The sequence below is a fragment of the Choloepus didactylus genome, chromosome 7 (assembly GCF_015220235.1).
Source record: "Choloepus didactylus isolate mChoDid1 chromosome 7, mChoDid1.pri, whole genome shotgun sequence".
Classification (NCBI taxonomy): Eukaryota; Metazoa; Chordata; class Mammalia; order Pilosa; family Megalonychidae; genus Choloepus; species Choloepus didactylus.
The window spans coordinates 99,400,962-99,428,310 of NC_051313.1; the positions used below are offsets into that span (position 1 = coordinate 99,400,962).

The following is a 27,349-nucleotide window of genomic DNA, read 5'->3' on the forward strand; positions in this document are numbered from 1 at the left end:
AACAGGCAAGGAATTTTTAAAGAAAAGTCTAATGTGAGGTGGCTTACTCCAGATAAATCTGAGGAAAGGTGGTGTGATTTTGCCATAGAAATAGACAAACCAAATGAATGTGAATAAAATACAGCCTATAGTCTATAAATACACCCATGGATAGCTGAGAGTTTACTTGGTGGAAAAGATGTCATTTCAAAACAATGGGTAAAAGAGTAAATTTCATTATATGATGTTGGAACAATGTTAAACAAAGAAAAGCAACAACCCTGTTATCTCTCTAACACATACCATGCCAGATGACTAAAAACCTCTATATTAAATGTAAAGGAATTTAAGGGAAAATACAGGAGATTATTTTTGTATATTTTTAGTATGAATGACCTTCCTGAACAAGATAGAAAATCTAGAAATCATAAAAGAAAAGATAGAAAGATTTGGTTGCACAAAAATTAAAAACCTCTCATGAAAGAAAATCTAAGCAAACTTAAAATACATCAGAACTTGGATTGAGCCCTCTGCCACAGGACTTGCCCTTGGGAAGACGGTTGCTGTAAAGGAGAGGCTGAGCCTCCCTATAATTGTGTCTAAGAGCCTCCTCCCGAATGCCTCTTTGTTGCTCAGATGTGGCCCTCTCTCTCTAGCTAAGCCAACTTGGCAGGTGAAATCACTGCCCTCCCCCCTACGTGGGTTCAGACACCCAGGGGAGTGAACTTCCCTGGCAACGTGGAATATGACTCCCGGGGAGGAATGTAGACCCGGCATGGTGGGATGGAGAACATCTTCTTGACCAAAAGGGGGATGTGAAAGGAAATGAAATAAGCTTCAGTGGCAGAGAGATTCCAAAAGGAGCCGAGAGGTCACTCTGGTGGGCACTCTTATGCACAATATAGACAACCCTTTTTAGGTTCTAATGAATTGGGGTAGCTGGTGGTAGATACCTGAAACTATCAAACTACAACCCAGAACCCATGAATCTTAAAGACGATTGTATAAAGATGTAGCTTATGAGGGGTGGCAATGTGATTGGGAAAGCCATATGGATCACACTCCCCTTTGTCTATTTTATGGATGGATGAGTAGAAAAATGGGGGAAGGGAAACAAACAAACACACAAACGCACCCAGTGTTCTTTTTTACTTTAATTGCCCTTTTTCACTTTAATTATTATTCTTGTTATTTTTGTGTGTGTAATAATGAAAGTGTCAGGAATTGACTTTGGTCATGAATGCACAACTATGTAATGGTACTGTGAACAATCGAATGTACGATTTGTTTTGTATGACTGCGTGATATGTGAATATATCTCAATAAAATGAATTAAAAAAAACACATCAGAACAAAATTTTGCAATGTACAGTGTATGATAGTACATGTTAATATCCAGAATATATAAAGAACTCCTATAAATCAAAATGACCCAAGACAAAAGTGGAATTCACAGAGGAAGGGATAAAATAACTAATGAAAAAATTCTAACTTCACTACTAATCAGGGAAATGTTCATTTTATAATTTCCTTCTTTGAGGGGCAGATTAACACATATTAAAGACATTGTAAAAGTGAAAACTTACTGGCACGTGCTATTTGCTATATAAGTGCTTTAAGCATTAACATTTTTCATCCTCACAGTTATGTTACTAGGTGTGTACAATTATGCATATTTTATAGGCGAGGTTTAGTTGAAATTATGTGTTGTTAGCATTATACATTGACAACTGTTTAAGACTCCTCTGTAAATTTTACTTGATTTTATGCATGCCTATTTTTTTTGTATCCCCCATCTTCCTCTTTTTTGGATTTAGGTTTAGTATGCTGACATATGTCTTTTAGTAATTCTTTCATAGAGCACCCGAAGAACTTTGAGATTTTGCTATATTGTTTTGCAGTACACAGGACTAATCTTATGTGATTTTTATTTTTGTAGGTAATTTAATTTTTGGAAAACTTTAGGATTCTCTCTTATTCACTGGACCGTTTCAATCTGAGGATGTATCTTTCTTCAACTCTGTTAAATTGTTTCTTTGATGATTTTCTTCCTTCTATTTTGACTGTTCGTTCCTTTTGGAACTCTTTGGTAGATGGATATTAGAACTTTAAAGTATATTATTGTCTTAAAATGTTTCTTTTTCATATTTTCTATATGTTTATTCTTTTATTTTCTGGAAGAATGTATTAGCTTGATATTCCAGTTAAAACTTCTGCACTATCCATTTGCTATTTATTCAAACTGCCAATTAAAAACAGTTTTTTGATGGTCAATTGTTTTTCAATCACCCATGCACCTAACTGTGTTTTTTTCATGGAGGTAGTTTCTAAAATATTTCTGGAGATATATTCATCTTATAGTCTTCTATTTGCTCTTTTTTGTGTCTTTGAGTATCAGTTCTTGGAATTATTGAATTGATTATTGATAATTGAGTATTTCTCTTTCACTCTTCTCTGCTTATCTTTGTGTTTATAATTCCTTATATGCCTGCCCATGAATCTTTGTTTTGCTTCCAAGGAAGTTATCTCCAGTGACTGTGGAGGCACCAAGTTGCAATAATGCGAATCCCTGGTGAGAGTGTAATCTCCATAAGGCAGTGGAGTTTGATTTTGTCCAACTATTAATAGCGCAGGAAAGACTTGAAGTCAGAACAAATTAAAACAAAGGCAGAGTCAAGACTTTCTGGGATTCACAGACACTCAGCAGTGTGAAACATTTCACAAATATCCAAATGTCATAAGGACAAAGATAGAATTAAAATAGGAAAAAAATATTATCTACCAGAATGTAAGCTTGCCACATTAGAAAAGGGAAGACAAAAAAGGCAAGTTAGGTAGGAAGAGACTGCACAGCTAATTGTATTTCTTCAGGCATAACTAGTAGTAAGGGAACATTGAAAATCTGGCAAGGATGAAAAGAGAATTCAAGAAAAGAATTACACACACATACACACACAAGAGAGATTGAAAATTTTGCCAATATCAATTTTAAAAATAAAACCTGTCTTTACTTTGTATTTCACTTTAGTTTAATATAATTTTAAACAGGCAGTGCGTTTACATGGTTTAAAATTGAAAAGGCATAAAAGAATATTCATTGAAAATTCTCCTTTCACTTATATCATTTATACACTCAGTTTCATTTCCTAGAAACAATGTTACTAGTTCCTTGAGTATTCTTACAGAGATAGTCTATGCTGAATAATAAAAATTCTTTAAAAATATTCATATATATAATTACAAGTGCATAATTATATATATATATATATTCTTATCCCTTCCCTTTTTACAAATGATAATATACTGTATACCATGTTGCATCTTGCTTTAAAAAATATAATCTGAAGATTTTTTCATATTAGTACATAAAGTACTTCATTATTTTTAGCAGCTTCATTGAAATATAATTCACATACCATTTGAATCATTCAACTAACGTATATAATTCACTGCCTTTTAGTATGTTTACAAAGTTGTACAATTATCACTGCAATCAATTTCAGAATATTTTCATCAAAAAGAAGCACCTCACCTTTTAATATTATTCCCCAATCCCCCAGTTCCCTCACCCAGCCCTAGACAACCACTAATCCACTTTCTGTCTCTATAGATTTGCCTATTCTGGACATTTTATATGAATGGAATCATACAATATGTGGTCTGATATAATTGGCTTCGTTTACTTAGCATGTTTTCAAGATAAATCCATGTTGTAGCATGTGACAAGTTTCTATTTAAGAATGGACGGGTGGCTAAAAAGACCGTATATGAGAAATACGTGTTTGGTTTGATATATGAATGTATAGACACACATGCATTAGTTGCTTGAACTATTTCATAAATTTGTACAGCAGTAATTCATTCTCATATATTAGTTTTCAATTGCTTTTAAAAGAACTCCATTCAGATGGTGTTAAAGTAATAAGGTATCCAAACACCAGATATATTGATTTATTTCACACAAAGAATTTTGTAATAGAAATCATCCCTGATTGCTTATTGGCAGGTGGTGTCTAATGTTTACATTATTTGATTTAGAGAGCTGAAAGTGTGTCTCCAAGCTCACAATATTTGCAGAATATTTTAATTTTTGCTCTTTGTGCCAATCCTCAGATTCCTTTTGAAAGAAGACAAGTGCATTTAGATTGTATGTGCTCCTGCCTCCACCTTCTTCTCTCCTGTTGTAACAGAGAAAGTGTCTTACCTTCTTTTAAAGGTCACTCTCACCTGCTGTTCTCTGCATGCCATCCTCTTCTTCCTTTTCAGGTGCCTCAGTCTGTTGGTTGTCTCCTTTCTCTTCTTAATGAGTGTCCAGGCATCTTTTTCTGTGCTCCATACGATTAAAAAAAACTCCCTTGGGCCCTCATCTACTTTACATACTGATCCTCCTTGACTAATTCTGTCTTTGCTCCCTTGGTGATTTCTGGGAATATAAATTTGAGAGTCTTGAACCTATAGACAATATTTGAAGCCAAGAAAATGTTTTTCTTTTTCCAAGTATCAGACCTTTATGTCCAACTGTCAACTTGAAATCTCTACTGGGATGACTTACAAGTATATCAAATTAAAATGTCCTAGAGGAACCTTCTATTCTTTTCCTCCCACCTCCACCCCTGCTCTGACATCCCCAACTGCCAGCTTGCTTCTCCTCCAGTTTTTCCATCAGTACATGGCATCATCTTCCACTCCTGTTTGCTCAGGGTTGTTCTTGACACTTCAACCAATCTTGTGTATTCTGCTTCCAAAATATTTCTCAAATACGTCTGCTTTTTTTTTTTTTTTAAATCTTTTTTCTCACCACCCTAATGTATGCATTACCGCTTGTTACAGGTACTACTAGAATACCCAATTAACTGTTCTCCTATTTTTGCTCCCATTTGCTGGCTTCTCCCCACCACCACCCCCCACTCCACCCCACTGCAGCCAGCGCGATGTTTGAAAAATATGAATTGGTCATATAATTTCTCCATTCAAAATGCTTTAGTAGTTTGCCACCATTCTTGGGATAATGTCCCACATTTTTCACATAGTCTACAAAGTCCTGCCTGGTATTCCCCCTTGCCTACCTTTCCAGCTCCATCCAAATTCTGCAGTCCAGACACCCTCGCTGCCTTGCCATTTTTTGAATGTATGGAGTGCTGGCCCTCCTCTCACTTTGCTCAGAGCATTCTGTCCCCAACTCTGCACCTTTAGGTCTCAGTTTCATGTCCTTTCATCCTTGATCCCTCAATGCAAATTGTTTTACCCTGTAACTCTCATAGTATTATGCATTTTCCTTTTTAACACTTACCATAGTTTGTACCTATGTAGTCATTTGTATGATTGTGCTTTTTTTTAAACAGATTTATTCACACACTATACAATCCATTCCAATGGCTCTCAGTGTAATATGTGATTATATATTTTTTGCAATTTCGTTGAGATATATTCACATAACATGCAATCTTCAAAGTTGTGATTATGTTTTAATGTCTGTTTACTCCATAAGATTTTAAATTTCAAGAGGGCAGGGATTGTGTCTCCTTGGTACACAAAACAAAACATTAGAGTGACAGGCATAGCGTGAGTGCCAAAAAATATTTTTTGGTAAATGAAAGAGGTGAATGCTAACATTCAAATGGCTGTTATATGCCAGGCATTGTAATAGTTTTATATGTGGTATTTCACAATTCCTTACAAACACTCATGAAGTGTGATTTCCTGTGTTTTGCATTTGGGGTACAGAAGTTCAGGGAAGTTAAGTAATTTTCCCAAAGAACACTCAATTTGGGATTCAAATTTAGGTCTGTCTGAATTGTAATCTGGTGAGCATTCCCTTCAGATTGAGAAAGGTATTAGATGAATTAACCAGTGTGTCCATGTTACATTTACTTTCTGTTTAGTCATATATCAGTGAGTTGCACTTGAAGGAATTGGGAACATGACAGGTGACTGGAACTGTAGAAGCTGCTTAGACCCTGGATTTGTATGGGGTCTGGGTTGGTAGAGGCATCAGTGGAATTCTGGCCGTTAGGGAATTGGGAGCAAATGAGGAGCTTGGATGGATGGGTGCTAGAAGGAAGGGAGGAATAGGTAAATTTTCCTTACTTTGAAATTTTGCCTGGGCCTTGTCATGATTAATTCAGTGGGCTTCGGAAGCAAATACTCCAGATCTACTTCTTCCTTCCACTAAAAACTCCTCTGGTTAATCTCACAAAAATGTTTACTCCTCTGTGAATACTGGAAGCCTTGTTTTGTGTTTTTTTCGTTGGCACCTATCACAGTGTATGACAAGTAGTAGGCACTAAATAAATATTTTCTAAGTGAACTAATGAATGAATCAATTTATCAATTGGTGATAATGCTTTTCTTCATCTATCATTCTTCTCAGAGGATTTCTAGACACCCTGATTTAAAAAGAAGGATGAAATCTTAAGGATGGGGATTTCAATATCTTAACCTACCAGTATGGAGACATTTTAGAGTACTGAGACTTTTGGCAGATATTATTGTCAAGATACTTAGAATTGTGAATAAAAGTTACAGGAATCTTCATGGTCCCTGAAACAGTATTTGAATTGAAGAGGAAAGGAATTTATTTTGGAAATCCCAAGCAAGAACTCTTTACCTTGAATTCTTTGCATTGCTTAAGTGCAATTTATTGGAATTTACAAAGAACTCAAAGGCTTCAGGAATTTCTGAAAACATATAACCATTAACATAAGGAATGTTAAGAAAATTGAAAATATCTACAGAAGTTAATATTGTATTTATATAGAATATAAGCACTTTATGTATTTAGGAACACAAGATATAACTTGGTTCGCCCATAAATTTTTAATTTTGGATGCACCATATTAAAATGTAGAGTAGAGGTTATTGCCTCCAACAATTATTGCTTAGGTATGGTTCGCTAAGTACTCACTTAAGCCTCAATTGCACCTTTATGAAAAAACATTTAATTTTTAATAACAAATGTAGGACAGGAAGCTGCTTTCAGGAATTTGATATAACAAATGTAGGACAGGAAGCTGCTTTCAAGAATTTGATATTGTTTTGTTTTTTTTCCAGTTAGAAGAAATAATTGAAAACATGAGAAAAAAATCAATAACATTAAAGAAAAATAAAGAAACTCATAGTTTTCAAGACATTTTGCCCTCTCTAGTGCTAAGCAGAATCAAAAAGAGAGAGGATTTATTTAAAAAAAAAAAAACTGATGTTGGAAGTAAACTCATTGATTATAATGTTTGCTAAAGGGATCTTTGCCTAAGTAGCCTCATTTAGGAGTGAATCACTTATTGGACAGATCATCATAATTTTTTCTTCAGGGTAAAAGTGTGAAAATATATTTATTTTCCAGAAGTTGTTCTCAATATTTTGCTTAAGGAAACAAATCAAAACAAAACCCACATAGGAAAACAAATTTGGTGGCTGGTTTGGTTTTGACACTAACTACAACATGAAAAATTTGATAATTGTGTCACCTGAGAGTTGCCAGCTTATACCTTTCCATGTATGTATCATTGGACTGCCAGTGTTGGAGAAGGGTTTTATTCCCAAACCTCAGGCAAGTAGGGATTTGGTAACAATGTTCAGGGGTAATGGAAGTATATGGATAAAGCCAAAATGTAGTTTAACATTTTTCTTTCAAATTTATCAAAATGCATGCTCTTCATTTTCGGTCTTCTGTGGTTTCCAAGGTTTTGTGTCTAGGTGTTTTTAGTCTTGAGTCTTGTGAGCAAGCAGAACACCATGGACTTTGATCCAAATGGTTGCACGAAGTTGGCCACTGTGAATTCTCTGAGGCTTTATGGAAAGAACAGCAACACAACAGCATCTCTGCATTAAAAACAAAGAAAGCCTGAGTTGTGAGAAGGCACATTCTTTTCCACTTTTATGAAAACACCTGCACCTTCTTGTATTTTCCCTTCAGAGTTTGAGATGCAGAGGATTGATCTGACACAGTTGGTAATTTTACTTAAAAACCTTACTATTAAATAGATTCAAAATACTGTTGGAGAACAGATGGTATAGACTAGAGCAAGAGATAAACACTGTATGTTAAACATTTTATTGATCAATGAAAATATAATTTAAAATGGTGGTTGTACTGTGGGAATTGTGTGTGTCTGATTGAGAGAGACACAGAGACCGAGACACAGAAGAGTGTATGTGGGGAATAGGATGGAGATTTATTATCCAAAGTTTAAATTGACCTCTTACCATGAGGAGAGAATGAATAGAGCTGTTTTCCTCCATTTCTCTCCCTTCCCCTCCAGTCCCCTCTCCTATTCTCCCTCCCTGTCCCCTCCCTCCCTCTCATACCCATCCTCACAAATGCACACTCACTTACACACACACACACACACACACACACACACCAGGAAGGCAGATGCTTTTTCTTCAAGGTGTAATGAAGTTGGCTTTCTTGAATCTTGAATCCAGTATTGAATCCTGTGCCTTTAGGACTTTTGAAAACTGCCTCTTCTACCTATTTTTAAGAATAGGTAGAAAAAAAAAAAAAGATAAGCAGAGGAGAATAAGCGCACCACCTGTGTGGATTTGATGAAAATGACAGGCTATAAAATTAGCAGCTCTTTGAAAAGAGTTTAGTTATAGAAAGAGTGCATTCTGATCTTCTAGCCCTTCTTTGTTCAGCTTTTTCTATAAGAGAATGAACTGCTGAGAATCTAATACTATCATGTCAGTAAATTAGGCTACTTGACCCTAATTTTCAGTCGTGTTAACCTTTCATCCCAGTGAACTATTTTTGTATGGCAGCTTTCATTTTTTCTGGAGGACTTTTCTTGGATGTATCAGTTGTCCTCATAAATTTTGATAGCTAGAATATTTAGGTAAATTGTTAGATTCTCCAAAAGTTAAATAATACCACAAAGGAAAATAAAAATTCCACCAATCATTGTGTAAAATATATATTGCAAATATTTAAAATACTTATGTTTGAGCTAAAAATATTCTCTTTTAAAAAAGGCAAATTAAGTCATTAAATAATCTTTAAATTTTACTAAAATTAACTTTTCTTTTTGTTCTCATGTTTGTAGGAAAATATTGGGACCAAGACCAAAGTAGAAGTAAACTCATTAATTATGGAAAACAGTGAGCCTACAAATGGTCCTTGTACATACTACTCTGCCTTTGCATGCCATTGCTCCCTCTCACAAGTCTGAGCTATGCAGAGTTGGTATAGACTGTGGTCCTGACAATAGTGGGGTTGTAGTGGAAACTGTCTTCACCACCTAAGTTATGGGGCCTGATACAGTGAATTCCATACAGACAGTGGGACTGCCTGCCCTAAATTATGACTGTTCATGTGACCCCATCATTATTCCCAGGATCTGTGCCCTTTGCCCTTGATCTCATTTCAATAGGATTTAGAGAAGTGTCAGACTCTTGGAATGCTACACAATAGTGACCTTGATTCCCTGACTTGGCTGGGAAAAAATGATGACTTTAAACCTACTGTTGAAATGATATGGAATGCTTTATAACCGTGATAGTCAAATTATTCCCATATAGCCCTCTTCCAGAGACATCTGTCTTTTGATTTGGCTCAAGTTTTGTGGTCTTGAGGATAACTAATGCATTTATAAAAGACTAAAAGCTTAATTGTTGTTGTTGTATTTGGTGCATGGGGAAATTCAGGTGATTCTTCCTTAGCCTTACCTATCCAAATATTATTACTTATGCTTTTTCCTTCTAATTGTCAAAATATAACCATTTCAGAAAAACACATTGCTTTGCAATAGATGCTAGGATAAAGATGGTGGATGTTTAATGCTTGATGGATGAACAAGTGGTAAGAGGGTATAATTCAGAACCAAGAGGCACCACCGTGTAGTTGGTTCTAAGCCCCTTTGGGGGGAAGAGCAGTCTTTAATTACATCTGGAACTCATTAATTCTTTTTGGAGCCTCTTCCAGATCAGCTCCCCCATCAGCCTCCTACTGAGCAACAGAAATTCCAGATGGTTCCCTCCATATGTCAGTGCTCATTCTTTCAAGTAGGATTTATTAGTCACTGACACAACAAGATGGAATAACTGTGGCCAAGTCAGGGCAAGGTGGAAACCACTGGGCCACGGTTAAACTAGAGGTGGTCCATCATTTATGTTTATTAAATGGGTTGTACAAGTAACTATTTCTGAGTGATTACTGTGAAATGAAAAGGATGCTAATTCTAGATTATGTGGCCTATTGGTCCCAAATTTCCACACCCAGAAAGGAGAGAAAGACTCTGCAAGCTGTCATTATGGCTGGGGAGTGGTCAAGTTGGGCCTGCAGCTGCCCTGCTCTGAGAGTCACATTAGGGTGAATGTTTTTGCTTGTGTCAGTAGCAACCACAGGTGTCATCTCTGAGTGTTAGTGATGAAGGAGAATTCCTTTATAAAAAATCTTCATAGGGCATATGCTTGTTTTTATTTTAGCACGGAATTTTAAAATTCTGTGTAATTGCAATATTTTAATGGAACTGAGAAGTGTGCTCTGAAGAGGCCCTTATATAATATGTATGTATATGTGTGCATGTTAAGTGAGTACTCTGTGGGTGAGAGAAAGCATATATTAAACCAACTTAATTATTTTGTATTATCAGGACCAAAAGCTAAAACTTGGTAGAAGGGCCATCAGGCTGGAACAGCTAAAGGCCATTTATAACATGCATATAACTCTTGTTTTTAAATATTTTAGCATTTTAATGTGTTTTTATTGAGATATATTCACAGACCATACAATCCATCCAAAGTATATCTTTAATGGCTCCCAGTATTATCACATACTTGGGTAATCATCACCACAATCAATTTTAGAACATTTTCATTACTCCAAAAATACTACTACTACTAATAATAAGGTAAAATACCCCTCTATTATTGACTCTTTGTAATAGTGTCATACAATTTGTTCTAGTTCATAAGAGAATTTTTTCATCATACACCAGAAGATTCACTGTGTATGTATATATATATATATACATTCCCATGTTTTCACCTCTAGCTTTCCTTCTGGTGACATACATGATGCTAAACTATCCCTTCGACCACATCCACTCTCAATTCAGCTCTATTAATTATACCCACAATAACGTGCTACTGCCACCTCTATATGTTTCCAAATGTTTAAGTTCAACCTAATTAAACATTCTGTACATATTAAGTGGTAGCTCACCTTTCTCTATTCTCATTCTATCCCCTGGTAACCTATATTCTAGATTTTATGTCTGTGAGTTTACATACTGTAATTAGTTCATATTAGTGAGATCACACAATATTTGTCCTTTTGTGTCTGACTTATTTCACTCAATGTAATGTCCTTAAGGTTCATCCATGTTGTCATGTGCTTCAGAACTTCATTCCTTCTTACTGCTGAGTAATATTCCATCATATGTGTATTCCATGTTTTGTTTATCCATTCATCTGTTGACAGTCACTTGGATTGTTTCCATCTTTTGGCAATGTGAATAATGCCCTTAGGAACATCGGTGTGCAGGTATCTGTTCATGTCCCTGCTCTTAGATCTTCTGGGTATAACCTGGGTAGTGGAATTGCCGGATCGTAAGGCAACTCTATACTTAGCTTTCTGAGGAACTGCCAGACTGTCTTCCACAGGAGCTGTACCACTGTGCATTCCCACCAGCAGTAATAAGTGTTCCTATTTCTCCACATCCTCTCCAACACTTGAGGTTTCCTGCTTATTTGATAGCAACCACTCTAGTAAATGTGAAATGATATCTTTTTGTGGTTTTGATTTGCATTTCCCTAATAGCTAGTTAAGCTAAGCATCTTTTCATGTGCTTTTTAGCCATTTGTATTTCCTTTTTGGAAAAATGTCTATTCATCTCTTTTGTCCATTTTTTAATTGGGTTGTTTGACTTTTTATTGTTGAGTTGCATATTTCTTTATATATTCTGGATACCAAACCCTCATCAGATATGTGGTTTCCAAATATTTTCTCCCATTGTGTCAGCTGCCTGTTCACCGTTTGACAAAGTTCTTTGAAGCACAGAAGTATTCAATTTTGAGAAAGTCCCATTTATCTATTTTTTCTTTCATTGCTTGTGCTTTGGGGTATAAGCGCTTTAAACATTTTTTATTCTGCTTTTGAAGTCATCTTAAAATCATGAACTCATGCAATTTATGCTAAACCTAGAACATTCTCTAGATACTTTACTCTTTTGTTTGAATATTTTGGAAAATTGCTGGAGATGGGATTATGGTATATGTATTTATTGTTATCTATTTTACTGGGTCATTCATTTTGTTTCAGTCACTAATGAAATTTTGAATTAAAAGGTATGTGGAGAGCTAAATTCAACACACATGGACAATGTTTAATATTTTTCTCTGACTTTACAATACGCATTGGGGGTTTAAAAAAATATAAGAATGATCTCTTCCCTTCAGGAAGAAGCAATGGGGAAGAAAGACCTAATTACAAGAATATATTTTAGCGCTTTGATATAAGCATGTATGTATCATCAGAACATGAATAAGAGAGAGATTGTTTCCACAGGGGCTGTGGTGGAGCCATTGGGGCAATTGGGAATGGCTTACTAGAGAGCTAACACTTGTATTGGGTCTTGGTGGATACGTGGGTGGGGTTGATGCTGCTGGACCACAACCACACTTTGAGAACCACAGCAGTACATCTAACAAATAGACATGGGAGTGGAGAGAGAGCATGGAGGAGAGTTTAAAGACCAAGCTTGGGGATGTCACACTTCCCTGCCATAAGTTTGTTGGCTACAACTCAGTCACATGGCTTCATCTAACTGCAGGGTAGGAAGGGTCTTACCGTGGTCCCTGGAGGAAAAGGAAATCAGCTCAGTTTACAGCTACACAGTCTCTGCCACAGGAAGGTATGGTTGGTCTTGTAAGTGGGGAAGTAGGTAATGTCTAGAAAAAAGACAACTCATGAAAAGTTCATTTACTTGAACATGTCCTTAAGAGCAGTAGGGTGCATAGTTTTCCAAATGAGTAATCGGTCTGTGTTAACAAAACAATTTCTTAAAAATCTTTGCACGTGTCCGTGATTATGGTACTTGAGATTTAAGCTGAAACATTTATTTGATATCTTTAATTCATGTTGAATTACTGCTTAACTTCGGAAACTAGCATTAATAACTAGCATACATGAAATATTTACTGTGTTTTAAATGAGGATTTACTATTCATGTATTACTTTCAGACAAAATCCATGACTATTTCATCTAAGGTTATATGGAAACTGCTTTTCGGGAAGGGAGGTGGATAGTAGCAGGTTTTTAAGTTGCTCATGAGTTCTATAACATGAAGCAAGTAATTATAATGACCAACATTTGTTAAACCCTTACCAGGCACTGAGCCTTAAGCAGTTGGAATTGGGAAATTGAGAATGACTTACTAGCATTTTGTAAGCACTTTAGAAGTATTAACTCATTTAACCCTCACAAAAGAACCTATGGCTGAAGCAGCAATTTTACTGTTATCCCCATTTCACAGATGAGATAACTGAGGCCCTGGGAGATTAATTTGTTAGTCCACAAAATTAGTAAGTGGTAGAGCTGGGATTCACATCCAGATGGTCTGACTTCAGAGACTTAGGGTATATCTACAGTTCTCTACTTCTCTGGAATTAGAGCCGAAGTGAAGGGACAGGGACCAAGGTTGGGGGCTCATCTGTGAGTTTGTGCTGAAGTAAGCTTGTGGCATTTGTTTGGGGCAGAAGCAATGCCTTTTGGCCATAAGACTTGGTGTGTTAAGCCATGGCAGGACCTATTAATCATGGCCTGTTTGCTGTCTTTTTATTAACGCCTCTCCTTTGGTAGACTGTTCTCTCAGTTGCTGCATCTTTCCTGGTATAGGGAACAACTCAGGCAGTACTTGAATTGCTTGGAGATACACAGCATAAATCACTGTGGGAGAAGGTGATTCTTTTTTGGTTGCATAACTGAGCAATCTCTTTTTCTTCTATAGACAAGACTGTCCTTGTGGATACAGATCTTCCATTCCTCAAAGGCCTCTATGTAATGGGGACGTTAGAATTCCCTGTGGACAGAAGCAATGTTCTGAGTGTGGCATGCATGGTTATTGCAGGCGGGGAGCTGAAAGTTGGTAAGTAAAGAGCAAAATGGGAATTGAGCTCTGTGAGAAAAGGTTCTGGAAAGTGAATGGTATCATATCAAGCAAGTTGCTTAATGGAGTTTGGGGAGGGCTGGGGCAATGATTGATTTCACTGAGCAAGTTAGACATGGGCAGAGGTGGCTTTTATTGGTCATTCTCTCATGTCCACCCCACTGTCATCAGACCATGTTTTGGGCCCCAGGGTTCTTATGCTGCTCCCATTTCAGGTCTCTCTGCTTCCTCCATGCTACAGATCCATTCCCCTCTAGTTCTCTGTATCAGAATCTACTGTGACTCACTCTTTCAGAAGATATCGTAGGATGGATTTGATATCTTCTGATCAACTAACTCATGATAAAATTTCACCTGCTGTCTTAATGCCATTCTTTGGGAAAAAAAGACCTGAAAGCAAGATTTACATGCCAGCTCTTTATTGGAGTGAAGAGTGATTAATTTTAAAATCACTGGTGGGAGGCAATTCTAGATACAAGCACCTGGCCAAAGCTTAAATCACTGTAAGAAAATTCCTTAAAAATTTTGGTCAAGCATCTTGAATACATCCAGTGACAGAAGAATCAAAACCTTTCCAGGCAGCCTGTTCCCGCTTTTGAACTCCTATTAGGATGCTTTTCCTTGAATTAATCCAAAGCCTGTCTTCTTTTAATCTCTGTTGGTTTAGGTTCTGCCAATTGAGCCATGCAGGATGAGTATCAAACTCCCTTCCCTTCATTCTCATTTTCTTGAACCTTCTCTTTTATGGTTATAAAGTTCCTACTAATTGGCCATAGTTCAAATTATCATTGATGTTTTTAAATAATTTTTATTTTTTGTCTATTGTACAAAACTTGAAAATATCAATTAGTAAGTTGTGCAGGAGAAATTAAGTGACCACCCATATTCCCATAACGTAAAGATAATCATAGTTAATATTTTGCTGTTTCATTTTAAAATCATTTTTTCTTATACATACATGCATACATACACATATTCACATAAAATGTGAATTTTTCCAACTCATTGTGTCTCCAAAGACACAATTTTAATAGCCTTAGCATTCCACAATATATATATGGATATATACATACATAAATATAATTATTTATTTAACCATCTTTCTTTTGTTGAACATCTAGATTATTTCAGATTTTGTTTTTATAACTTGCTGTGCAATGACACTTTAGCACATAAATCATTAGTAATGTCTCTGATTATTTCCTTAGGATAGAGTTTTGTAAATGGAATTACCAGGCCTAAGGGTAAGAGCATGTTTTAAGGTTCTTGATTATACATTGTTAAATTGTTTTTCCAAAAAGATTTTACAAATTTGCACCCCTTCCCATTTCTCATAGACATGAGGTTCCCTCACTCCTCCTGGAATCTCCTCTAAATACAGCTCTGTTTGGTTTAATTTGAAGGTCTAATGACAGGATGAAAGAACTATTCCCAGGTGGGACATGACCTATTCTGAGCAGAGTGAGATGAGTATAGCAATTAACAGCTTGGGCTCTAAGTCAGACTGCTTGGGATCAAATTCAACTTGGCCACCTACTTGCTGCTTGACTTTAAACAAGTCATCCTCTGGGCACCTCCATTTCCTCATCTTCGAAGTATATGGAGCAATGATAAAACCTATCTCAGAGAGATGTTGGAAACATTAAATGTACCCACTCATGCTAAGGGTTTAGCAGTGCTTGGCATATGGTAGGCATTCAATAAATGTTGGTTAATCAGCCAGAGTGCCTGATAAAATAGATGTGATATCAAATTGAATAATTTGAGGAGATTTAGTAAAGAGACTATGGACAAAAATCCAGGTGGAATGGGACATAACACAAGACTTCTTAACAAAGAGGGCATCTTTGCCTTTCCTTGCCCTTAAGGAGCAAGAAAATAGAGACAGAAAGTCATTCCTGGGACTCAGAGATAGAGAGGCACATATTTGGATGTTTGGTGGGACTCAACCAGCCATAACTACAGGGTGGGACCTATGGGAATAATTACCCTGACCTCACTCTCTTTCCTTGCTTTTGTCCCCTACTTGTGCTCCCATTTGGTGAAATCTAACTGGAGGTCAGAGTAAAAGAGCATTGATGCAGTGCATACAGGTCAGCAGCCTCCCAGGGCACCGAGCAGAGTGGAGAAGGGCACAGGGTAGAAATGGAGGTTCAAACAGAGGCTCTCCAGCACAGCTAGCATCCAGCAGCCATAAAAGATACTAATTCTTAATACAGACAGAAATTAACTAAGTTAATTTTGTTCCAGCCATGTCATGCCATTGTTCCTGCCAACTATATTGTCAGCTCTAATTTCTAATCTTTATTATTTGTGTGACCTCAGATATGTATCTCTACATCTTGCACTTGCATAGGGCTTATTTTGTTTTCACTTGGGTTTTGGTGGAAACCTATGTGCAGTACTTTTTATTTATCTGTTATATATTTTCAGTTCATTTTTTCACCCTGGAGAGATCCATTTAGATTCCAATCCTTTCCTCCAAGATTAATATTTTAATTAATATTCTATAAAACATTTTACAAAATATTCTATAAAATTTTTATCCAGTTAGGTGATAGAAACATTAAATAAGACCCAGACCTCTAGTTACTAGAAAACCTCTTTCAGGTTGACATCTTCTATTGCTAAAGTTGGTACTTTTTTTTTTGTTAAGTAATTTTTAGATTCCTGAGGTTACTTACTACTGTTATATAAAATGCTTTTCCTGAAAATCTGTACCTTTGAAGGGAAGTGACACTGTGCCACTTTCCAGTTTTGCTTTAAACATTTCAAATCCTATTTTTAAAATGTGTCCATTCTCAATTAAATGTTTACCCATTACTAGACAATGGTGTGTTCTTTTCTCCCTGCTTTGTCCATGTGTTCCAGGCCTAAAGGTTGCTTATTGGAACCCATCTGCCTAATCCTATGTTAATATGCCTGAAGGAAGACTTTCAACCCATCTGTCCAATTCTACCACATCCTAAGGAAATCCCAACATAAAATAAATAATGAGACTAGTTACCAAACAAATTTAATAGATGTGGACATTGGGGCAGAGTGCTGCCAGAGTATGTCTGATATCTAATGCTATTTGATCCCAGTCCTGACAGTGTGGAATTACATTTCTTGTTGGTCCTGCTTTTAAGGTAACTGGTGCTGGCAAAAGGTATCAACTGACTTTAAGTAGAGTAGTGTCATAGAATGCTAGAATTGGAAGGGAAGTTCAAGATCAAAGCTTTGCTTACAGGTCCTTAGCTGCATCACAGATGCCAAACTCAATTTTATTCTTCACTGTGTGGTTGTCTCATTAGTCTGATAAAACACTTGATATGAGCTTAAAGCGTTGAACTTGTGTGTTCATTCTTGCATTCATCGTGTATTTATTCAGTGCTAAATACGAGCCAAGCACCATGGGAGATGTTGGATATGCAGAAACAGAAGTCATGAACTCTACCTTTCAAGAGGCATTTCATAAAAATAGTGGTGACAAACAAATAATATAATTGGAAGGGTCATTTCTTCTAACCTGGAGTAGATTTAAAGAGAAAGGAAGAGATCTGAAAAACCATGTATTTATTGATAAGTATTACACCATCAAGAAATTGTCAGAAACAGCAGTATCTGGATTGTAGGGCCATTTGGAATGGTGGTGACACTTGAGGCTGTAGGACTTTACATTCCATGCTAAGGACCTTGGTGGGTAACCTCTGGCTAATTTAAGCAGGGAAATTACATAATTACGTGTGGTTTTAGGAAGGTCATACCTGAATGTGTTGGAATGGACAGAGCACAGTGAAAAGTAAGGAGTTACTAAGTTGTTTCAGGAAAGAAATTGTAAAGGACTAAACTAAGGCTCTGGAGTTAGGAAAGAATGAGCCAGAGAAATATCTGGGTGGCAAACATCAGAAGAACAGTGGCCATTTTGATATGAGGTGAGAAGGAATTGTTTAGGATACCTCCTAGATTTCTGGTTGGGAAATCTGGGTTGATGGTGGTGCCAAGACTGAATGTATCGCATTTCCATCACTTGTTAGTTGAATGACCTTGGACAAGTCACATAAGTGGGCTCTGTCTCAGTTTCCTTATATCTAAAATGGGAATAATAATACTGGGTATTTCATGTAGTTTTATTAAATGAGTTAAAGTGCTTGAACAGTGCCTGTCACATGTAAAGTATATACAGTACTATAATATGTAATAAATATGTGTTAAATATGTAGACTCATACAACTTAAGCTTAGATTTCAATGGGATGAATAAGTGGTAACATTTACTAGGCAAATGGATTTATGGAAAAGGAGCCCAAGACAGATGTCTGTGCTAAAAATGTAGATTTGAGGTCATCAGCCCAAATATGATGTGTGAAATCAAGGGTGTGAATAAAATTGCCCAAAAAAGAGTTTTGAATAGGTAAGACAGTATGACCAAAGCTGAAATTCTGGAAATGCCAGACTTTTAAGGGTAGTAGAGGAACCGAAGCTCAAGAAATAGAATGGAAAGAAATAGCTATATAGGTAGAAGGAAAATGAAATAAAAAGAACATCTTAGAAAAAAGGGAGGGAATTTTCAAGAAAGAGAGAGTCAGCAGTATCAGATACAGTGGAGAAAACAAAGAAAGTGGGGAAATGGGGACAGAAATTTGGCCATCTTACTGAGTATTTTTTCCCCTCAATAATGGTTGTAAAATTCAGGTTTAACATAAAATGTTACTTTGCATGTTGAACAAATAAAAAAAAAAAAACAAAAACCACACACATCGCTTGAGGTGCAGTCACTTTTAATAAGCTTAATACCATTGTTCTATACTTTAACAACTTCATATTTATTTTGGCTTTAATATAGTCTTCAGTATCACTGAACATATTCAGTCTCGTGTTTGACAGTGAACAGTTGTCAGTATTAAATTAAGAGTGATGCCATCAACCCTTTATAGGACTGTTCTCATGAATAACTTTCTTTTGGGTAATAAAAATAGAGCAAATAAGTAGAAATTAAGAAGGGAATAGTTCCTCTGATACAGTGATTTTTCTTTTTCATCTATAGATTTGATCCTCCCTCTTTCCTTCCCTTCATTTCCCTCTCTCATTTCTTTCCTTCCTCTCCTTCCCTTCTCTTGCATTGAATGCCAACTCAGCAACAGACATTTTTCCTTGCATTGAGTATTCAGCAGTAAGCAAGACTAATAAGATCCTTTCTGTCAGGGCAAACAGAGAATAAAACAGTAAAATAAATGGAGAAAAAAAGTTTAGATGGCAATATGTGCTCTGAAGGAAACTAAATATGGGAATGAGTTGAAAAGAGGTTCAGATTGGGTGTTGGCCACCGTAGGTTAATACCTATGTTCTGTAAGGTTTTTCTGGAGAGGCAATGTGACCTCAGACCATGGGGACAGGAAAGAGCTAGCCCTTCAAAGTTGGTTGAGAGATTTCAGACACAGTGAAGAGCTGGTGCAGAAGTCCTGAGATAGGAATGTGCTTTGTATGGTTGTGAGGCAGAATGGCAGCCACTGTAGCTGGAGAATAGTGCACAGTAGACACGAGTTTCATGATTCAGGCTGGATTTTGAGATATGGTAGCATTGCTGTCTAAACTGCTGCTTTTGATAGTCTCATAATTGTGAATTTAACAAGATGGAAATTAGTTTTGGACTTTCATATATATGGAAATTCCAGAGACTTGAGTTATAATTCTTGTGCAGCAACTCAAACAATTTCCGGCAAATTCCCCAGTAGTAATCTTATATCTGTGATTTCATAGACGACAGAGATTGTCTGAATCATCATCACTTTATAGATAAGGAAACTGAGATCTGGAGATTTTTGATTTGTTCTGAGGTTTCATAGCTGGTAAAGTGCAGGACCAAGGTTAGAACCTATCTTAGCGACATTAAATACTTATCCTTCAAGTCTTCACCCAAGTGATATCTTTACTATAAAACCTTTCCTATCATCGTTCATTAGATTCCAGTGTCTCTTTTCTTCTGGCCCATTATGCCCATTCATGTTGTCATTACTGCACCTATTTTATTGCTATTAAATGGTGTGTTTCCATGAATGTCTTCCCTCCATTACATTATGGGTTCTGCAGAATATTTTTTAACCCTGGTATCTACTGCATAGCAGTCTTCTGATAATGTGCTGTATGACTGAATATGTATACATAAATGGACATATCTTCCATCTTTCAGTTCAATGCCTTTTTCTTGTAACAGTTTATAAATATCTATATCTATAAAGAAGGAATTATAGTGTTAATGTATAAATGACAAAAATATGTTTATTTTTCCTGTATGAAAGGAACAAATACAAGTATAAAACACATTGAAAAGTTGGTGATCTTATACAAATCCAAGTAATTTTAATTTTTTACAATCTGTCTAGAACAGAAACATTTTTTTAAAAAAATACCTAACTCAAAGCCTGTTCAAAAAAGATTGGTTTGTTAATTGTTTTAATATTTTTTATTTCTTTGGACATGTTAGCTGTCTGAACTATTCCTTTCATCAGTGTCTCCTGTTGGATGAGATATCGTTCCTGTGTTTTTAAATATGTTTCTTGTTTTTTAGCTATCAGTGATGTCGCATGTTATTGACCCAATTGTTCAACTCAATGGAGACTGATTTTTAATCTAGTAGATCTGAAATTGCAAATGGAAATTCCCTTGTAAGTTTGTGGGAAGATTTCAGAAAGAGATGACCAGTAGCAATAAATTTATTTCTTTAAAATTTAACAGAACCCTTTTTGATCCCTAAAGTAAGCAACGACATGCCTTACACTTCAGTACCTTTCGAAGTCAGCAGTTCATTGGTTCCTTGGCCTGTCACATCAGAGGATGTGGATTTTTTTTTTTTTTTTAACCTTAAAACATTGGAAATTTATTCTCTCACAGTTCTGGATCCTAGAAATCTGAACTCAAGGGTTGGCTCTCTCTGGAGGCTCTGAGGGAGAATCGATTCCGCACCTGTCTCCTAGCTAGTGGTTGCTGGCAATCTTTGTCATTCCTTGGCTTATAGCTGCATCACTCCAATGATGGTACACTGCCTAGTCACTCAGTAATTATGCTAGGAACTTGAGTTTTTATCCTAAAACTTGTCACATATTGTTTTGCAGGACTGGTGATGGGTATTTGTCAGCCCTGTCTCACATTCGCAGCCAGGAGCCTAAGGTCATCATTAGCACATGACTTTGATTGTCAGGAAATTAAGTCCTAGGTGTATGCAAGTTTCTTTCATTGCTTTCAAAATTGGGATTTTCTCAATCCTAAAGAAGAAGAAAAATCCATACACAGTTTATTGCCTTGCAAACTGACAGTTCTATAAGGTTCATTGGTTGATTAAGTAATAAGAAAGAGACAAACCAGAGAAAAGTGTAGGTTTAAAACATATCCTCCAGCCTAAAGCCATAACACCCAGTAGTCAGTTCTATTGAGCAGTCAGAGAAAATAGTGGGTCGTTATGTTCTTTTAGAAATAATATTTTAAGTAAAATATGCATATATATATGTTTATACATATGCATATATGCATGCATACATATTCTAAAATTTTGTTTTCTAAATTTAACTATGACAAATCAACATTTTATGTGTAAATTTGAGTATAAGTGTGCATAGTTATCTGCAAAATAGATGGTCTATAAATTAATATGGATCATCAGTAAATAAATTAGTTTATGTTTACACTGACATTTCTCAAATCAAAGTCATGCTTATTTGACTGACAAAATTAAAAGGTGACATCAGAGGGATAGGAATTTTAAATATCTCATTTATTTAACTATAAGAGCAAAAGCTTAAAACTTTGTCTTTTACAGGTTCAGGAAACACTAAACTCCATTTTACTGCTCAGGGAATTCCTAATAAGGCAGGCAGTCAACAGTTAAATAATCCTTTTCTCAAAATAAGGACATGCATAGAAAGGTCTGTTTATTTTCCCTGGGTATTTGTTCTTTGACAGAAAAAAAATGACATGATCCTTAAATATGTATGTATTTTTAAGCAAAACGCCAACATAAGAAATGGTTCTTCTGTCCTGTTGAACCTCAGGTAGTCTCTACTAAACAGATTTACAGTAATCAGCTTTACTTTAATATTTTCTAAATCAGTGTTTTCCAAACTGCATTTTTTCACTTGTGATCCTCCATTGCAGTAATATAAAATGCATTAGAAATATATTACATTTGAATGAGGAAATTTTTGAAGAGAAGAGAGGGTTCCAGTGACTATATGGTTTCAAAAGAGTTTTTGTCCCTGTCATGACAATAAAAGGTGAATATCTTGTATGGTTTGCTATGGCCAGAAATGCACAACGTCCAGCCCTTAATCTTGCCTTCCTCAGAAGTAGCTTAAGTTAACTAATTCACTCCTCCTTGTGTTTTTCCTAAAGGATAAAGGCAGTTCTGAACTTCTGTAGAACTATGATTATCTGTATTCGTTTTTCCCAATCCAAATTCTATTACTGATATACTTTATAAATGATGTCATGAACTGTTTGTCTTTCTCTCTAGACTAGCTGCCCCATGCAGGCAGGCACTGGATATGTCTTACTTAGCTGTATTTCTCCATCCTCTAACAAGGACCTGGCAGGGAAGACTTGTGTTGTATGAAAGGAGAATCAATGACTGGGGGGAGGACTTCGGGAGAAGGAGTGGTTGTGAAGGGACAAACGTTTGCCTAAAAGGCCACCAGACGGCAACTGGGAAATATTTATCTAAAGCAATTTTTTTTTTTTTTGGTGTTTAATCAATTCTTTAAAAAGTTTCCTTTTTTTGGATGTTCTATTATTTTATATTAACAAATAAACATTCCCCCTCTCACCCCACCCTGAGCTTCTTTTTTTTTATTCAGTTTTATTGAGATATATTCACATACCATACAGTCATCCATGGTGTACAATCAGCTGTTCACAGTACCATCATATAGTTGTGTGTCCATCACCTCAATCTATTTTTGAACATTTTCCTTATACCAGAAAGAATCAGAATAAGAAAAAAAAGAAGATCCAAATCATCCCTCCATCCCACCCATTATTCTTTTAGTTTTTGTCCCCATTTTTCTACTCATCCATCCATACATTGGATAAAAGGAGTGCAATCCACATGGTTTTCACAATCACAGGGTCACTCCTTATAAGCTACATTGTTATACAGTCGTCTTCAAGAGTCAAGGCTACTGCCACCCTGAGCATCTTGATAGTATGTTTTGTTTCCCTAATTAACTGTCAGCTTCTTTAAAGCACATTTGGGTTTTTTCCCCTTTTTCTGAATCCCTTACAGCTTTGTGCACATTTTAGGTACTCCAAATTTCCTTGATAAATACTTTACTCAGAGGGTGGGAAAACACAGTAAAATTCCTCCCAAGTAACTTGTCATTTTATCTTTTTTTTTTAAACACAAAAACTCAGTCTGTTTGGCCCCAAAGCCTGTATTCTTTTCATAGCATCCTTCAGCCTATTTAATAAGAGTTTTAATTTAAAGGAGGGGTATTGAGAGAGGAAATGTTTTGAGGCGTTTTGTCTACATTTAAAGATACAGAATCCAAGAATGATGATTACAATATTGCTAAGCTTGCTTGCTTCATATTTCAAAACATATGGCATTTTTATCTATATTGGTTCTTGGGAAGAAAGGGCTGCTATAAGGTTAGCAACAGTGGTCTCAAATAAGAATAATCAAGTCTAAATTAACATCATGCTCTTCACCCTTTGTTGAGCATTTGCCCTGTGCCAGGCATCAGCACGTGCAGTCATCATGGCACTTCTCTGAAGGAGTCTTTATTATTATCATCACCATCCCATGCATGAAGAAACAGGCCCAGAGACATGTGGGAATGTGTGCAAGGCAGCACAACTGCTAATGGCAGAAGAAGGAACCACCGACACATTTTTCTGCTTCTGCAGCTCCTACTCTTTACAATTAGGCTCCACTACCTCCTAAAAGAGCACTTTTCTTCTCAAGAGGTTGGAATGCACTGGGTTAGTCTGGGTCCTCTGAGAAGCAGAGATCAAGAAGTGACTAAATACTTAAAGATTTTATTAAGTGAAAAACTTTTGTGAGAGGAAATAGGGAAGAAGTTAGGTAAGGCTGGGAGAGCCACCAGACTGCAATGCAAGTCTGATTGCAAGTGAAAGAGAGTGAGAAGGCTGGGTGGAAGCCTCCTAGACTGCCTTCTGAGGAAGGTCCAGCAAAGCCAGCAGTCCTGTGTTTCCCAAGAACAGGTCTGCCTTAGAATCCTGGGAGCAGCATGGGGGAGGTCAAAGCCTAACAACAGGGGCCCTGGTCATATAGTTCCCTGCAGCAGGAGGTCTGTGGTGCTTTCTCATGGCCCCCGAGTGCCAGGGGAGGCATTGCTCATCTACAAAATAATAGATTACAATGACCTGGAGACTTGGGGGTTGGTGGGAAGCTAAATGCAGATTTTTGCAGACTTCTGATTGAAGATCATGGGGTGCTCTGTAAAATACTAAAATACTGCAGTAGACCCTGCTCAGGACTTTTCTCTCTTAGCCATGAATGAAGAGTCACATTAGAGTCACCACTCTGTTGTTTCTTCCCTTAGTTTGTAAAGTCTATGGAGGCAGGGACTTCATGGATCCTTTTCATTTTTCATTTCCAGCCCAGTAGAATACTTCGTACATTCTGGAAGCTCAACAAACATTTGTTGTCAATTGACAGGATAAAACTACAAGAGTATGTAATGACTGGCTAGCCATTTTGATGCCCAAACAAAAAATAGCCTACTTTGAGGAAATACATAGTTTATTAAATAAGGATCTGGGAAGAGACTCTGAGGTCAAATTTTCGTAGAGGAGTTTCAACCTACATTCATGAAATAAGCCTAAGCCTATGCCTTCTAACATTAATAATCTGGATCATCCATATCTATACCTACTTCCGTACTTCTTAGAGAGAAGAAATCCATCATGTCTAAATGGAGAAAACATCAATTATCCAAAGCAATAAACCAGAAATATTAAACATTCAGTTCTCTCACTGTTCATTTCAGAAGCTAAATATAGAAAACATTCTAATTAAATGAATATTGAAAATATATCCAGTTAAGGAAAAAATAGGAATGGCAGAAAATGAAAGGCAACAGGGGGATAACAAAGGAAGGATGGAAAAAAGAGAGAAAGGGAGAGGGAGAAGGGGAAAAACCATGAGGGGGAAGGAGACATAGTAAAAAGGGAAGGTGAGAATACACTTGATGAAAGGGATAATGTTGCAGGAAATATGTCACACCCAAAGAAGGAATAAAAATAAATGGGGATTTTTTGTGTAAGATGCTGTCATTGGGAGAAGCTGGATGAAGAGGACATGGGAATTTTCACTGCTTTTATTTTTTGCAACTGCTACATGAGTCTAAAATTATTTCAAAATAAAAAGTTTAAAAAGTGGAGGAAGATATTAAGATAAAGAGAAAGACAGAGGAAGAGATGGAAGAGGAAAAACAAGAAGGCACCCCTAGGATCTTCCTCTTGGTGGGACCTCATCTTGCTTTCTTCTCCATATTTCCCTAAACTGCAAGTTAAAAATTGTCCCCAGACACGCTATTCCCATTCTGCGTAGGGCATGGAATTCCCTGACCGTACAGGCTAAAGATTTTCCATCTTTGTGGTAGGTTAAATCAAGTATCCCACAAAGACATGTTCAAGCCCTAACCCGAGTCCTGTGATGGGAACTCATTTGTAAAAAAGGACCTTCAAAGATCCTATCTGTGAGGCCAGATTGAATCAAGGTGGGCCTAAGTCCAATAGGGCTAAATTCCTTATAAGCAAAGGAAATTTGGATGCAGTCAGGAGAAACCAGAAGAGAAGCCACCACAATGGGATATAGAAAGAGATAGATTACCATGTGATGGAGACAGAGATTAAGTCACCACCAGAAGGCCACAGACCTGGGAGAAAATATGGCCTGTTGATACCTTGATGTTGGACTTCTATCCTCTAAGACTGTAGGACAATAAATTTCTGTTTTTAAATAGGACATGGCACATACAGTACAGTTTTAGAAGTACTGAGGTAAAGCATGGGCTGTTGTGATAACACGAAAAGGGCTATCTAACCCAGACTTAGTTGACAAAGAAGAACTCAGAGAAGTGGCATCTGATCTGGGTTTGAAATAAGAAGTAAGATTTAGCCATGAGATAAGGGCATAGGAGTGTTCCAGTAGAGGGAGAAGAGGCCGAGAAGCACAAAGCTTGCTTAAGAACTGGTGTGGCTCAAGTGTTGAGCTTGTCAAGGAGACTAGAGAGGGAGGAAGGGGTTCTAAAAGAACAAATTTGTTTCCATTGTCTGCTATTTCAGAGCGTTACGAAATGTTTGCGATTATAAGTAAGTAGCACTGCAGCAGGTAACTTTGGGCTTTAATCATTGTTCTTATGCCCTATTATTTCTTTAAGATAAGTTCCTCAAAGTAGAATTACTGCAGTAAGTAGCATGGGCATTTTTATGCACAAAAAAGGGGCATCTAGTTCAAAATCACAGATGGCTTTTAGAAGTGGAGCCAAGTCTTGAGAGAGGAGGAGTTAGGGAGCATGAAGGTAAAGGATATAAAAGGCTGGGAAATCTCATGGGCACAGAGGAGAGAGTGCAGGAGATGGTATATAATTCAGTGTTGGTTGGTTTAGTTATAAGGTGTGTGGAATCATGTTGATGCAGTGGGCTTAAATATAAATTAAGTTTATAATTGATTCGAGCAGAGTTAATGAAATAATTAAACATCCTTTTCCTACCTTTTGAAGTTCATGGAATCCATTTGAACTATGTTCCCCAAATGCTTATAATGGTTATCTTTCCTATACCAGAACGTATTTTCTTCCATCTCCCCAGGTGATTTTAGCATCTGGAACATATTCTGTTTCACTTCTATTGGCCTCCATCTTACCAAGTGATATCAACTTCCCTTTGCTTTTTCTATTCTTCCATATCCACGTGTCCTAGGATGGTATTTATGAAGTCTAAGGTCCACTTTCACCATGTATTAGCTGTGTAATCTTTGACAAGTTACCTAACCTCTCTTTGCCTCAGTCTCCTCAGGAGGACCTCAACAATAGCCATCCTGGTGTCATGAGAATTAAATGAAATCACATGTGTGAGAACCCTTGCCATGTCTTTGTGGCACAGAAACAATTATTTTCCCTTCCAATTTGAGTACCTAAATTGATCCAGGTTTAAAATGCCTCTTGCTATGGTTTTGAGCAGCTTGGGGCAGCTTTCAAAAGCAAAACCAGGGATGAACTGGATTATCTTGAGACTCTTCACTCACAGGTGGCTACACTAGCTTA

General features: G+C 36.7%; 1 protein-coding gene across 9 annotated transcripts in view; it reads left to right on the forward strand.

The window, feature by feature from the left end:
• PKHD1 (PKHD1 ciliary IPT domain containing fibrocystin/polyductin) overlaps window positions 1-27,349 on the forward strand; it is a 473,530-nt gene that overhangs the window by 274,573 nt on the left and 171,608 nt on the right. For 8 of the 9 annotated variants that reach the window (XR_005217861.1, XM_037842918.1, XM_037842911.1 and 5 more), the window contains one exon: window positions 13,927-14,064. The exons of the other annotated variant lie outside the window; for it this stretch is intronic. Coding sequence is in view for 7 of the 8 variants with exons in the window: in XM_037842918.1 (XP_037698846.1) it covers window positions 13,927-14,064 (138 nt within the window). In the remaining variant the exon portion in view is untranslated. The remainder of the gene's footprint in view (window positions 1-13,926; window positions 14,065-27,349) is intronic. 9 annotated transcript variants of the gene reach the window in all.